At 32.7% G+C, this 14,501-nt stretch overlaps 2 protein-coding genes across 5 annotated transcripts; one reads left to right on the top strand and one right to left on the bottom strand.

Annotated features, from left to right (window-relative positions):
* Nucleotides 1-340: 340 nt before the first annotated feature.
* On the top strand, nt 341-11,395 carry LOC105636107 (Zn-dependent exopeptidases superfamily protein). 4 transcript variants are annotated; one of them, XR_016321289.1, is made up of 11 exons: nt 341-657; nt 762-834; nt 1,056-1,191; nt 1,653-1,925; nt 2,588-2,735; nt 2,918-3,157; nt 3,445-3,577; nt 7,167-7,348; nt 8,529-8,641; nt 8,732-8,989; nt 11,022-11,395. XR_016321289.1 is itself a non-coding variant. In XM_089722753.1 (10 exons), exons 1-10 carry the CDS (start codon nt 481-483, stop codon nt 11,125-11,127), a joined length of 1,581 nt encoding a protein of 526 aa, XP_089578879.1. In that variant the 5' UTR covers nt 341-480; the 3' UTR covers nt 11,128-11,395. The 4 variants fall into 4 exon arrangements, 2 of the variants coding, with proteins under 2 accessions (XP_089578879.1, XP_089578880.1); XR_016321288.1 differs by having other exon boundaries at nt 8,748-8,989; XM_089722753.1 differs by lacking the exon at nt 8,732-8,989.
* LOC105636108 (hypothetical protein) lies at nt 11,171-12,416 on the bottom strand. The gene is made up of 2 exons (XM_012219280.4): nt 12,331-12,416; nt 11,171-11,665 (listed from the first exon to the last, which is right to left on the bottom strand). The coding sequence occupies exon 2, from the start codon at nt 11,642-11,644 to the stop codon at nt 11,423-11,425; it is 222 nt and encodes a 73-aa protein (XP_012074670.1). The 5' UTR covers nt 11,645-11,665; nt 12,331-12,416; the 3' UTR covers nt 11,171-11,422.
* Nucleotides 12,417-14,501: the final 2,085 nt, after the last annotated feature.

Below are 14,501 nucleotides of genomic sequence, written 5' to 3' on the forward strand. Positions count from 1 at the left end.
AATTGAAGGGTATATAGGTTATTGAACCAAAGACATATCAATTGAATTTGTTCAAGTGTTGTCAAAGATAATAGGACCAAAGTGTTAATGAATTTTTAAGTTATAAACTTCATAATTAGTTTGATTGTGATTTAGGGACCAATTTTGTAGTGGATTTAGTAGGGAGTAGAGACTATTGTTTTTATGAAAGTGCTAAAGTGTTGGTGGAATTATAAATTAAGAATATCATAGTTAATTTTTGAAAATAAAAGTCCTCGTCTATTAATTTAATTATAATTTGAGGATTAATTTTAATTTCCTCATATTTTATTTACTCGTAATAAGTTAAAAATACATTTCGTTTTGAATCAAACTAATTCAAAGGATTCGTGGATGGCTAAAATGCACGTTATCTAACGCCCTGGCCTAGTATCTTGGAGCAAGTGAATTGATTCCATTGAATCCTAGCACACTTGAGTGCTAGTAATCCGCTGAGCAAAAATGGCAGCCATGACCATGGCACGGTTGCAGCTCTGTCACCCATCATCACCCATCATCAAACCCTCCATGCTTTTATTGAAACTCGGTAATTCACCTTCTCATGCTCTTCGTCCCCGCAAATTCTCAGTCACCACCACCACTCCCTGCTCTGCTTCGAATCACAGCCAAACCCAAGAGGTACTATTCTATATATGTATCTAAATTGAACATGTTTTGTCAGTTTTGTATAGTATATTGAGAAATTTTGAAGTCATTGAATTGATTATTTATTTTTTTATTAGAGTTGTGATGGGTCTATTGTTGGGGATCTGCTGGACTATCTCAACGAATCGTGGACTCAGTTTCACGCAACTGGTTGGTTTAATTTTAGTTGTTCTGTTTCTTTTCTTTTTTGGTGTTATTATTGATGATAAAGTTCAATTAGAGCAGATTAAATGAACCCAGTTGTTAAATTGTAATTATTACAGATTGTTCAACAGTTCAAGTGAGTTTTTTTGGAAATGCAAAATGGGATTTTTTTATTGATGATATACGTTGAAAATGATGTGGTGTGTTGTATTTGTTCTTGTTTGTAGCGGAAGCAAAAAGGCAACTTACTGCTGCTGGTTTTCATTTGCTTAATGAAAATGATGAATGGGACCTAAAGCCCGGCGGACGCTACTTCTTTACAAGGAACATGTCTTGCTTGGTTGCTTTTGCTGTTGGAGAGAAGTGAGTCAAAGAATTCCTTTATACATAAATTCATACTGCATTAGATAACTAGATAATAGTGAAAGAAACACATTTCTTGAGTTAGGCTGTATAAGCAACGAAACACACTTGAACATCTCAAGATAATCAGTTCCATAACGCCATGATGAAATGAGAAAGGGATTGGTCTAATTAACAGTTTAAACAAAGTTAACCAGCTCTGAATACTTCCGGGTCCGGAATCCGCACTTTTGCGATTCCAATTTTCCTGGCAATCGTTTGTCAGTCATTTATTTCATTTCATGTGTTTTCCTTGGCATTATTTTCTTAGCTTTCTATATTTAGAGTTGGAATCTCTCTCTCTCTCTAGCATCTGAGCTTTTTCAAAGCTATCTAGGTTTTATATTCCCTATCATCATTGTCCTTATCATACATAAAGTTTATTTGTCGTTGTATAATTATATATAGGCTTAGGTTTGCAGGTACACTGTTGGAAATGGTTTTCATGTGATAGCTGCACACACAGACAGCCCATGCTTGAAGCTCAAACCAAAATCTGCATCCTCCAAATCTAATTACCTAATGGTCAATGTGCAGACCTATGGAGGTGGTTTATGGCACACTTGGTTTGATAGAGACTTGAGTGTTGCAGGAAGGGTAATAGTGAGAGGCACTGATGGTTCTTTTGTGCACAAGCTTGTCAAAGTAAAGAGATCTTTGCTACGTGTACCGACGTTGGCAATTCATCTTGATCGGTTTTCCCCTGCTTCCTTATAAATTTCTTATTTATGTGCTGTGGCTTTAATTACCTGATAGTTGATTTTATATGGAGAACTGTTATTGTATATTTCTGGTTAACATTGATGTGACAAGTCAATTAATGTGCAAGTTTTGGACGCTTGGTCTTAAGTTATGCTTTTATGACATAGGATTGCTAGTTTGGCTTGCTAAAGTTGCTTATATCAAAGCAAAACAAAGAAATCTTTTAGAAAAAAAATGTTTCAATTTATTTTATTGGAAAGAAGAAAAATCTTCTGTTTTATAATTAGCTTTTTTTAGCTTTTCTCATATGAAGCAAAATTTATGTACTTACCAATAATAATTTCTTATTATTGCATTTTCTCCATGAAAAAACCAAAACTTGTTAAAATAAGTTTTAAAAAACAAAAGATATTGAAGCAAATGGTATATAGCTGCCAATTGGACTAACAATGGCAGTTGCATGCTGTTTTAGTTGAAAGATTTTTGTGTGTGTGTGTGTGTGTGTGAAGAGGGGACAGTAGAATCATAAGAAGATTAATTACTGTCTTCGTATTGGACAGGGGGGAAAAATGATAAATTTCAAGTAGAGAACACTGACCGTGTAAATTTATATTATCTTCTAGTTTCTATTTCTAATACTTTGTTGATTTTTCAGCACAGTGAATAAGGATGGGTTTAAACCAAATCTGGAAACTCATCTTGTTCCACTATTTTCAATAAAATCTGAGGAAAAATCTCTAGAGTTGAAAGATAAAGATACTGCAGCTTCCTCAAAAGCTGTTCATCATCCACTGCTTATGCAGGTATATTATTTTTCTTTCAGTTTGATCATTTTTGCGAAGTGTTCTGCTGTTGTATTATCTAATCAACGCAGGCAAATTGTTTTGGTTTTCCTCATTAAACTTCGATTGAATTAGCAATGCTGCACTGATCAGATGAGTGGTTATTAGCAATTTTCTAGATGTTAACTATTGCTTTGATTCAGATCTTGTCAGATGAGCTGAATTGTGGCATTGATGAAATAGTTAGTATTGAATTGAATGTTTGTGATACACAAGCTAGTTGCCTTGGCGGTGCAAACAATGAATTTATATTTTCTGGAAGATTGGATAATCTTGCTTCAACTTTTTGCGCATTAAGAGCTCTTATTGATTCATCCAAGTCTTCAAATGATTTATCGAGTGAGCCCGCTATTCGTATGGTTGCTTTATTTGATAATGAAGAGGTAATTTATTCTTGAACAACTTGTAGCGTTGGTTGTATATACATTTCTTTCATGTTTACTAATAACAGTTAGAATAAATCTGCCTTGCTTCCAAAAGCCACATAATTTGATTGTACTTTGTTAATTCAAGTCTTAGAATAACTAGGTAATATAAATATTTCTAGGCACTACATCCTTGTTCCACCAGGACTACAACCTCTAAATTGGAATTTTATAAAGAGAATCCTAAATAATACTAGTCCTTTTTTATTGACTGCATCATGTTATTCCTAAATATTGTTGCTTAGGTGGGTTCAGGTTCAGTTCAGGGAGCTGGTGCACCAACCATGTTTCAGGCCATGAGGCGAATAGTTGGATGCCTGACTCATAATAAAGTTAGTGAAGGTGGTATTGAGCGTGCAATTCGGCAATCTTTTCTTGGTATGGTTCTTTTGAAACCTTTTGAGCTTAGCAACTAAATTTTTATTCTTTAGACTAAGTTTTGATTGCACTTCATTGGCTTATTGGCATTTTCTGATGCAGCATTAGGAAAGCCAAAAATGTTTTGGAACATTTTATTGCAGGCTTCTTGTGATTTTGATTTCCTCTACCATAGAATGTTTCTTTTCATGACACCCTTGTCAATGAGTAGTAGAGGTATCCCATGAGAGTACATCACTGTTAAGGAATATGGATAAGAAGTCCTTATCTCTAAGAAGCACCTGATTAGGTGTAATTAACTGTAAACTAAGTTTGCTGCATGTCCATAGTACTAAGGCACATTGTCAAGTGGGAATCCTCAAGAAATATCTTCACATATTAATATAGTTCATATTATATACAAGGCTGTAAACTATCTGGTAAGTTAAAACCAGAAGATTATGTGGTGAGATTGTATAAATTGGTTGGGGTAATGTATCTTTTTCTTAGATGTGATGAATATATTGGAGTGCTCTCTAGGTTCATAGGTTTCCATTTTCCCAGTTCTCTTTGGTATCAACTAATTCTACAATATCCATTAGTTCTAGAATACATCCAATTTGATTACCCTTATAATATTTATTTTTCTAAAATGAAGCCCTTTAGCCTATACATGTATCATGCAAGGTTTTTTCAGGCCAACCCTAGTAGCTTTTAGTATCTGCTGTTTTACAGCTTAAACTGGCGTTCTATAAAACATATTAGAATGAAGACTTGATCGTCCTTTATCATCAGTGCCTTTGTGCAATATGTGATATGATATTTTGCAGCATGAACAATTAGTCAATTACTAAGGCTTTTTTGGTGAAGTTATCAATAAGTGGATTTAGATATGCTTCAAATTTAGATGAGAAAAGAAAATATTAAACAAAATATGAGAATTACCTTTTCTAGTTATCAAATAGGGATTCCGAAATTCTTCTCTTCTAAATTACTAGAGGAGTAGGAGGATAATGTTGGAACGCTTGTTATCAAGCAGAGTAAACTATACATTACATCTAGAAGAAGTTGTAAGAAAACAAAGGAATTAAAGAAGACTATATATTGACAAGTTTCCCCAGAGAATTAGAGACCTAACAAAGCTCTGTATTTACATGAGATCTTTGCTATAACTGGAATTCATTTTCCATTTCTTCATCACTTTGCTTCTTGTAATATATTTTTTCGGAACGTTGGAAATGTTTGAGACGTTAGAGAATTTTCAGGAAGAACAAAGTTTAGACTTTTGGCAAGGAAGAAAAGAAGCTTCAAATTATGTCATTGTGCAATTGTTGTTGTGACAATATATTTGTGCTTAAGAATCAAAGTTTTCATCTGCTGCGATTTCAGGACAAACTTGTTCTATAAAAAAAAAAGCATTTCAAAATTACATTAAAAATGATGTGTTTGAAATGCATGTCTTTTTATGTGGAGATGGTGGTTGAAGTTTCTTGGTAGATCTTTTTCAGTCGTTAGTTGTTGGTGTTTAAGACTCTAAGAAAGTGTGGTCTCCCCTTGATCATAGACTCCACTTCATTTAATTTATTAAGCTTTTTAAACTATTCTCCTTAATTTATCGATGCAAGATTAGTTTTTGATATCTATATTGAATAATTTAGAAAACAAGGATATCATGGAGAATGAAACACATCAAGAGGGTACATCGGCTTCATATCATAACATCGATTATTAGATTATAGGCATAGCCTTAGTTTGAAAATGATCTTAACTTGTCTTGGAGAGGATCTATCCACTATAATCTCTTCTGTTAGTGATAAAATTTAATAAATTTATATTTTATTCAGGTCATTGAGAAATTTAATTTTTATCTGATTAATTAGTAATGAAAAATGACAACATCTGACAAAAGATGTAAATAACACAAGTTGGGAATAAAATGAGAGAGATATTTGAGGTGGTTTGATTGTATCCTACATAGATCCCCATGTACTATGTTTCGTAAGTGTGATACACTAATGGTTGAGGGTGTCAAATGGTGAAAAGGTAAACCTAGGAATGGCTATCGGTTCGGTTCGAACTGGAACTAAACCAAAACTGTTGGTTCAAAATTTTAAACTGAAACCAGTAGTTTGTGGGTCATTAAGGTTCATATTAATGTTAAAAAATGAACCTAACCAGAAATTCTTTTTTTTTGTTTTGAAAAACTTATAATCGCTTAGTTTATTTTATACACCTCTAAAAGTCCAAATAAATTTGGTACTACATGATACATTTGACTTAAAATGTTAAAAAGTAAAAGTGAAAAAAAAAAGTGAAATATTTAGTCTAAAATTATATTGTTTGATACAACTTGGATTTTAACAACGCTTTTTATTTCCTTCTAAACTTTTTTACTTAGTCCAATATTCCATTGAAACATTTTTCAAATTTTTCTAACAACTTATTTAATTAATAACATTTAGACAAAATAAATTTGATTATTTTGTATTTATTTATAAAATTTTATTTCTTATATGAGTATAAGTATTCTAAAAATTATTTAAAATGAAATTCACATTAAATTTTTCCAGAAGAAAGACATAATCCTAGAATCGAATTTTTATTTTTTATTTTTTTGGAAACAAATAACATGTGTATCGCTAGAATTGTCAGACCACACTGGAGCTGAAACCGCTGGAATTGTCGGACCACACCAGAGCTGAAACCATGGAATCGGTGGTTCAAGAGCCGATTTAGATTCACATTTTAAAAAATTTTGAACTGCCGTTATCGGTTCAATAACCGGCCATCGCAAAACCACATGGAGAGAAGTTGTTCCAAAAGATCTATTGTTTTGGACATTAGGAAAGATATTGCTATTGAACAGAGCAGAATGGAAATAAAGAATTCATACAACCGACCTCAACTAGTTTGGGATTAAAGCATAATTATTGTTGAATTATTGTTGTACATGAGATTGTAGCCTCTGTTGGTATAGGCTTTAGTTGAATTGAAGTTTTTGGGAGTTTGAACTTAGGCTTCTACATCATCATGCAAATCAGTTGTATGTTCTTTGGATGGGTCAACATAAGTAAAATCTGAGTAGGTCATTGACTTTTCTTTCTAGAACAACATTATGTTTTTGTGATGGGTGTGGACAGATCGCTATGACCTTAATAGCATATCCAGTTCATATCTTTTTGAGTCTCTTTTTCAGCAATATGTTATTTTAACAAAACTTGTATTGCTTGTTTAGTTGTGGAATATATATCTCCCTTCAGAAAGTTTTTATGAGAGTACTAGAAAAGGGGTTTGATATTTTCTTGTAATGATTTTCTAATTATGGAAGTAGGATTAACCTATTAACCACTAATTTTTAATGGTTTTATTTTTTTAATTTCTCATTTTGTTTTCAACTGCTTTTCTTGATATCATGATGTTATATATCTTAAAAATTTTAAATTAAAATTAAAACAATTAAAATTTTTTCAGTTAAAAAGATAGATCAAACCTCAAAAAATTCTAATGAAAAATCATGCAAATTTTGGAAAATTAGACACATTAACATGTTTTCTGTATCAAGGCCTCAAGGTTTTTTCCGGAATCTTTTTTTTTTTTTTTTTTGGTATAGTGTCCGCAGACATGGCTCATGGAGTTCATCCAAATTTTATGGACAAGCATGAAGAACACCATCGACCAGAAATGAAAAAGGGGCTTGTTATCAAGCACAATGCAAACCAGCGATATGCTACCAATGGGATCACAGCTTTTCTCTTTAAAGAAGTTGGCAAAATCCTGAGCCTTCCAACTCAGGTAACGTTTATCGAAATAGTGCTATTGGCCTTTTATTTTGTGCTCAGGCTACTTTGTATGCAGCATATAACTAGGATCATTATAAATAATGGCTTAAAATAAAGCACCGGAAATGTGACATTCAGTTTCAATTGTACTTCCATTGGACTTATCATCACATAGTGTTGCCAAACATGGCATATCTGTGAATTTTGATGATGCTAAAAAGTTGTCAATATAAAATAGACAATTTTGCTTGCCGAGTCACTTAGGTAACATTAATCATAGTCTCAATATGAGTGCAATTCCTGGAGTAGTTACTGGCAGTTTTATGGGAGTCATGCTGGAACATCACAAATATCCTTTGGTGGATTAGAAAAGGTTTCTTTCTCCTATTTGTGGTGGGCACTGAGAGTAAGGAATCAACTATGTTTGATCTAGCTTCATAAAATTAATAACTTTGATACTTCTCTTCAGAGTTCTATAGAGAGATTTCTGGCTTCTGCCTTGCTTCCCTGTAATTCTTTTAATTTACCTGATTCCAATCAGGTATACATGACCCATTTACCTAGGTTCTATTCTCTTGAGTTAGTAAGCATTGAAAAGAGAAAAGGAAGAAAGAAACGCAACGATTGGTTTTTGAAACTGATCCATAATTACTTGGCCCCAGCTCTTAAAACTGAAACCAACTCGTCAAGAAATTATTTTGTAATTGCAACTTCAAGTCAGTAGAGTATGTCAGGTTAGGGTGGTTAGGTTTCATCTTCAATTATCACCTCTTGGTCATAATGGTTCCATTTTAAGTGGTAGTCTTCAAGTTTTTTTTTTCCTTAGCTTCGCCTGCTTCCCGCAGGCTTACGATGCATCTTTTATTTCGTCTCTAATTGTGGGGCTTTTTTTTTTTTTTTGAGTGGGTTTTGGGTGGTGGGATTGTCATTTTACTCTGCCTTCACGGTAACCTTTGTTAAAACTTCCATTGATGCCTTCTATTAGAGACAGGTTAAGGACTTGATATAAACATCATGCAATTTTCTTATAATGTCCCTAATCTTGAAGTAGAATTGTACTGTATCCTAGTTGGTTGACATATGTTTTCTAATTTTTACAGTACTTGAGTCCTAAAATTTCCTATGCTGTCCCGAAATTTGAATCTAAACTATGGAATTTAATTCTTTACATATGAGTACATTGTGATTTCTAGGAATTTGTGGTGAGGAACGATATGGGATGTGGATCCACCATAGGTCCTATACTTGCTTCTGGTGTTGGCATCCGTACTGTTGATTGCGGCATTGCTCAACTTTCCATGCACAGGTATCATATAGTGATTGATTTTCTTGAAATATTCATTTTTTTTTTTTTACTCAGCTCATGGAAGATAAACCCAAAATCATATTAACACAGTTGATGGCACAACCAGAATATATATCACAGTTGATGACGCAACCAGAATATATATCTCAAAAAGTAAGAGATAAAACAAGAGAAAGGAAATGGCATAATAATGAAGACAAGGTAGAAGAAATTAATGGGGAGAAATGCAAGAGAAATTGATCCAATTTAAATTTCCTCTATTTGGTCTTAAAATGAGCAAGGGATGGAGTAATGGAAACGGAGGGAAATTGACCCAATTAACTTTCCACCCAAAATAGAGACATTGAGGTAAATTGGAGTTCAAGTCATTTGAGTTTCCATTCCATCTATCAATCTTGCCAACGGTAAAACTATGATATATTTTCGTCTCTCTAAAACAAATATCTGAACAACTTCTTTTCTTCTCTCCTCTATTTGCTTTGGCTTCCCTTATAGTCTATGAATGTCGATTTTTTTCATTTTGAAATTTAGAAAAATTAAAATAGCCATTTAAGTTTTTTTAGAGAGTTCAACTGAACCAAAAATATGAAGAACCAAAACAAATTGAACTACTAAAAATATTATTATTACAAAATATGCATATGAATATACTTTTTAATATTATACTAATTTTAGAAATTTGCATTTTTTTTTAATACATAAATACATATGTTCTGATTCAGATTTTTACCATAATATCTGAAAAAAAAAAAAAATCTAAAATCATTAGTCTGATTATGTTTTTTGTTTAAACTTTAAAGTGGATATTGCTTGCCTCAATAAACTTTGTTACCTGGACTTGGGTATGAGTATCTAGCATGGGTACCTTTTTGAGGGTCACTCGTTTATTCTTAGAAATGATGATGGGAGTAGACTTGACTGAGGGCTAGTTCTGGGAACCGGACTGGTTGGACTGGAACTGTGGTCCTGCAGTTCCAAACAGGATTGGAAACAGCTGGGAGGAAGAAGCCCTTATTCTCACAAAACTAGCTGCAACTGCCTGATTTCAAACTACATTTTTTAAAAAACAAGTCATCGGAAGAACTGGCCTAAATCTGGGTGGACCCAGCTGCACATCCAGTTATGATTCTGGGGTACTACAAACTGGGGCTGGGTTGTGCTGTTAGTTAATAGTTGAGAAAGAAATAATAATATCAAGCAACTAATTGTATATTTCAAAGACAAGTTTTTATATATTCTATATAGATATAATATGTTAAAAATCGGGACCAAATTTGGGCATGGTAATACAGGGCAGCAGCCTAAACCCTTCCATTCCCCACTTGACAGGGCAAAGATGCTCAGTTGGGTTTGAGGTGAGTAAAATTCTCATCTCTACTTATTTTCCTAAATTTTGCAGATTACCCTACTATTATGTGTCAAAGTGCTGTGTCTATGTCGAAGTATCCTTGTTTAACATGAACACTTGAGGGTAAAGTAAAAAGTTGAGTAGCGATTATTCTTTCTAACTTATTTAAATGCAAGGGCTCAAGAGTACATTTAAGGATTCATGTCAACAAATTCTCAACTAATTTCATCCTGTGACTACTTTGTTTATTGGAACCGAATCAACTGTGGAATAGGAAATGAAGAAACCCTTCATTAACACACAATTCTAGGAAAGTTGGATTCTAGCTTTTATTGATGCAAAGAAAAGAAGAGATTATGTTCTGGAAGTGGCCCCTACTCCAACTAGAGGAGGATATTTATGGGTGCAGCTTCACCCTACCTGGTTCAGGGCCTTAATTATTGTCCCTTATATTACTTGAATGATATTGTTAAAGACTTAAAAGGAGTTCAATCAATTCATACTAAAAGTATCCTGTTGGGAAGAACAAATAGATGATGAATGATAGAATGTCCGAAAAAGAAGTCTTCAAAACAAAGAAAAAAAATCATTCATATTCACAAAGCAATCCAAACCCAAATGATACGTAAAATTGTCTGGTATTTGAGTTATTTGTTGATATAATAATAAGAATATAATCACAAAAGCTTTTGATACCATGTATATGCATGTCCTTATCTCCAAATGTATTGAATTTTACTTTTCTTTGCCTTTAATAGATGTAATGTTTCAATATATATATATATATATATATATATATATATATATATATAAATATATAACTATTATTTTACTATTGAGGCAGGGACAACTCCAACCCCGTGCCATTTTCAGCCTTCTTTCCCAAAATAGAGCTACTGAATAGGAGTTTAATGTGTTATTTGCAATGCTGATAAATCATTGCTTGTATTTGGGATTTCATTATTTAGTATTTTGATTCTTATTATGGGATTACTTCTATTTGTTTCTATATTTTGCCATTCCACAATGCAGTGTGAGAGAGGTATGTGCAAAAGAGGACATAGACATTGCTTACAAGCATTTCAAGGCATTCTACGAAAACTTTTCAAGCATAGACAAGAAACTACAAGTGGATTAAGCCAGCAGAAATTATCATTTTCAAGGGTGTGCTTTCTTTTAGGTTTGGGTTGAAGTGCAGCGTGAAGAGAGAGAGAGAGAGAGAGAGAGAGAGAGGGAGAACAGAAGATATTTTGTATTTTGCTTTATCAAACATTTTTATTATTGGCAAGCATAATCTTGAATCCAAAAATGAAGATATAAAAGAGCTTCAACATGTAACTATAGGTAAAGACTAATATGTAGAAGAAAAACTAACAATAATTTGAATCTTCTTGCTTTGTGAGGAATTCATTGAACTAAAAGTCTCCATAGAATCAGGTTTTGTTCAAATTCATAGGATCAGTGGTGGAAGCAGAGCTGAGGTTGATGTCAGGATTACTGTTGTGGTTCGAGTTTGCCTTGGAGAGCTTCTGCTTCAGCTCCGATAACAGAGCCTGATTCTCCTGGTTTAGTTGCTTAGCTTTCTTTCTAAGCATCTCATTCTGTCTGATTATATAACAGTTCTGCTGATATAGCTGTGAGTTCACCTTGTCCATGTTGCTCAACGTTTATTGTCCCTGAAACCACCGATTGACTTAGATGATTTCTAACTATATCCATGCATAGAAAACGGCATTTAAACTCTTCTATATAGATAGATATGCATGTTTAGGCATATTTATCCTAAAGTATGTAAATCAACATGCACATTCAATATTAGATGTTAACTTAAACAGTTTCTGCTTCAAATATATAAGGGAATCGAGTCATCGCGTGCTCTCAAGGAGTAGGATTTATCAACTATTTGATTAACATAAAGTAACTCAGATCATTCTTGGATGGTACCAGATAGTTTGAGGGTTTGTTCAGCAAAATTAGCGGTTTTGGTAGCTGTTAACTGTTTAAGTAGCGTTTCATAAAACGCTAAAAGTTAAACTCATGGTATATGGATTAACTTTTTATAAGACACTATAATTTATCAAAGCTAGTTCAAATGATATGTCATCGAATACTATAAAAAAAAAATAGCATTTACCGTTTGATAGTTAGTTAAAAAGCTATTGCTGAACACAATTACAGTGGTAAGAGTGCTAATCCTTATAGTGCTTAAAGTTTTGATCCAAATCATCCCTCTCTGATGTATTGATAAACATTGTTCATATGATACAAGTTAATTCATGAAAGAGAATAGAATAATAATATTTTCTGAAGAGAGGAAAAAGGAAAAAGAAGAAAAACATACCTATTATATATTAATTGATGCGAAGCATATGGAAGGGAGAAGGTTATTTAGATTAGAAGATAGGTCTCATTTCAAAATATGTATATATATACATGTATGGACAGAGAGCAGTAGATACAAGGGACAAAAGAAGGGGGTCCAAAGGGTAGATGGCTCACTCAAAACAGCAGACACCAATCTGCAAAGCCCCCTTGTCTGCCTTTTTCCTGTACGAAATCTTTGATCAAAATGCGAAACTTTAACGGTTTATTAGTATGATAATACACGTCACACGGGTCACCATATGCGTTCTCAAAAGTGGAGCTTTTGGGGGCAACGCACGTAAAAGAGATGAGTGATGTGCATAGATGCTATGCTACACTAACAAAAAAATAAAAATAAAAATAAGATTGCTTTTGCTTTTTTTTTTTTTTTTTTGTCTTTCTTTTTCCCTTTTAAGTAATATCATGTACTGATTTTTGCATATCGAATTAAGACATTTTTGGGGATAGGGGTTGGTTTGAGATAAGGCAATAAATTTTTGTATCCATCTATTTGATTTAGGTAAAAAGAAACCTTTTATTCTCACACTAGAAAATATTATTACAGCCACTATTGTAAATTTATGAATTGAAGCATATACATAAAGATGTTAACGATTTAAATTGAAATTTCTGAATCAATACAATTCATACCTTTCGGTTATCTATAAAATCCTTAAAAATAAGAGGATTTAAATAACACTTAGCCTAAACGAGGTTGTAGGCATCATATCATACTCTAATAAGAGGAGTTGGTGTCTCCATAGTGAAGGAGCTCTATAGACACTACAAAACTAAAATCCTATAGTGCGCATTATTTCGTAGGTGAAGGTTTAGTAGAGGCAGTCTTACACAATCCGAAATGCTCCAAAAGCCTCGAGCTTAGACTCGAATGTGCTAAACCTTTATGTATATGGCAAGTTGAGGATTTATAGTTGGATTATATGCTGAGATACTTGAAGGATGCAATGCAAGAATGACCTAAATTACAAGTGGACCCTGACCTCCTACCCCGTGACATTTGATATCTAAGCGATAATAATAATTTAAAAATTCAAAAAAATAACTTTAAATGTAAATTTTTTCTCTAAATTTCTTGCACAACATTTAACTAATTTAAGATATTAAATCAGGGAAATCTCAACAAAAAAGTTGGATGAAAATGGGTATTTATTGAAGTTGAAAACTTAATATTATAATTCATTAGCTATCATAATTGTTTGGTTTTTGATTTTCATTTCCTTAATTATTTCCCTTTATCTTATTAAATAAAGAGAAATGAAATTTCCTTACAATTTTCTCGAATTATTTTCTTTTATCTTATATTTTCCCTCTATCCAAACATTGCCATGTTTTTAAAGTGTAAAGTTTGCTTTATGATAAAAATGTGTTAGTGTAATCAATCCTGCAAACAATGAAGTGACTTGTTAACCCTTTGAGTTAAATGACAAAATATGTGGTGTATACCGGAAGAAGCTTCTTTAAAAGACGAAGAACGAGGGACGATTGCTAGTACAGACAATGAGCTATATTGAAACATCACGTGTTGAAGGGTGAGCACGTGCGCCAGCTGAATCCTTTTCTAAATCCAGGCTGGCAATGCGAGGAGCCAGGTCATCCCAATCATTGCACATTAACAGTAGGCTATGTCTTCCATTCTATGAGTTTCAGGGCCCGCAGTTTAGCTTAGTTTTTCTTTTATATGAGCATGGAAAACATTTACTTAACATTAGACTATGTCTGGATATGTTTAGTTTAATTATTTTAATGGCTTTCTTAAGTGAATATGTTAGGTAAAAATTATTTGATTATAATTTCAAAATGACAAAAAGGTAAAGGGAACGGTTATATTACAAGCATGGCTTGTTAATTTATAAGGTAACAAAGTAATGGGTCAAAGTATTAGTTGAAATGGTTAGTAATCTTAATCTATATAAAGATGATAATAAGTTTGATCTTCAGAAAGCACATTTTGCTGGAAAGATAAAAGAATCTTTATCCTCTACGAGAGGATAAATCTCTTGATTTATTAGTTATTGTAGAATGCTAAATTACGTAATTTGAATAAAAAAACTTACAATTTTATTTATATATCAAATCATACTAAAAAATAATTTTAAAATTTATAAAATTATTTTATAAACCAATTTT

This window comes from Jatropha curcas, chromosome 6 (genome assembly GCF_041381405.1).
Source record: "Jatropha curcas cultivar XTBG-Jc1 chromosome 6, XTBG_Jcur_1.0, whole genome shotgun sequence".
In the NCBI taxonomy this organism is placed as follows: domain Eukaryota; kingdom Viridiplantae; phylum Streptophyta; class Magnoliopsida; order Malpighiales; family Euphorbiaceae; genus Jatropha; species Jatropha curcas.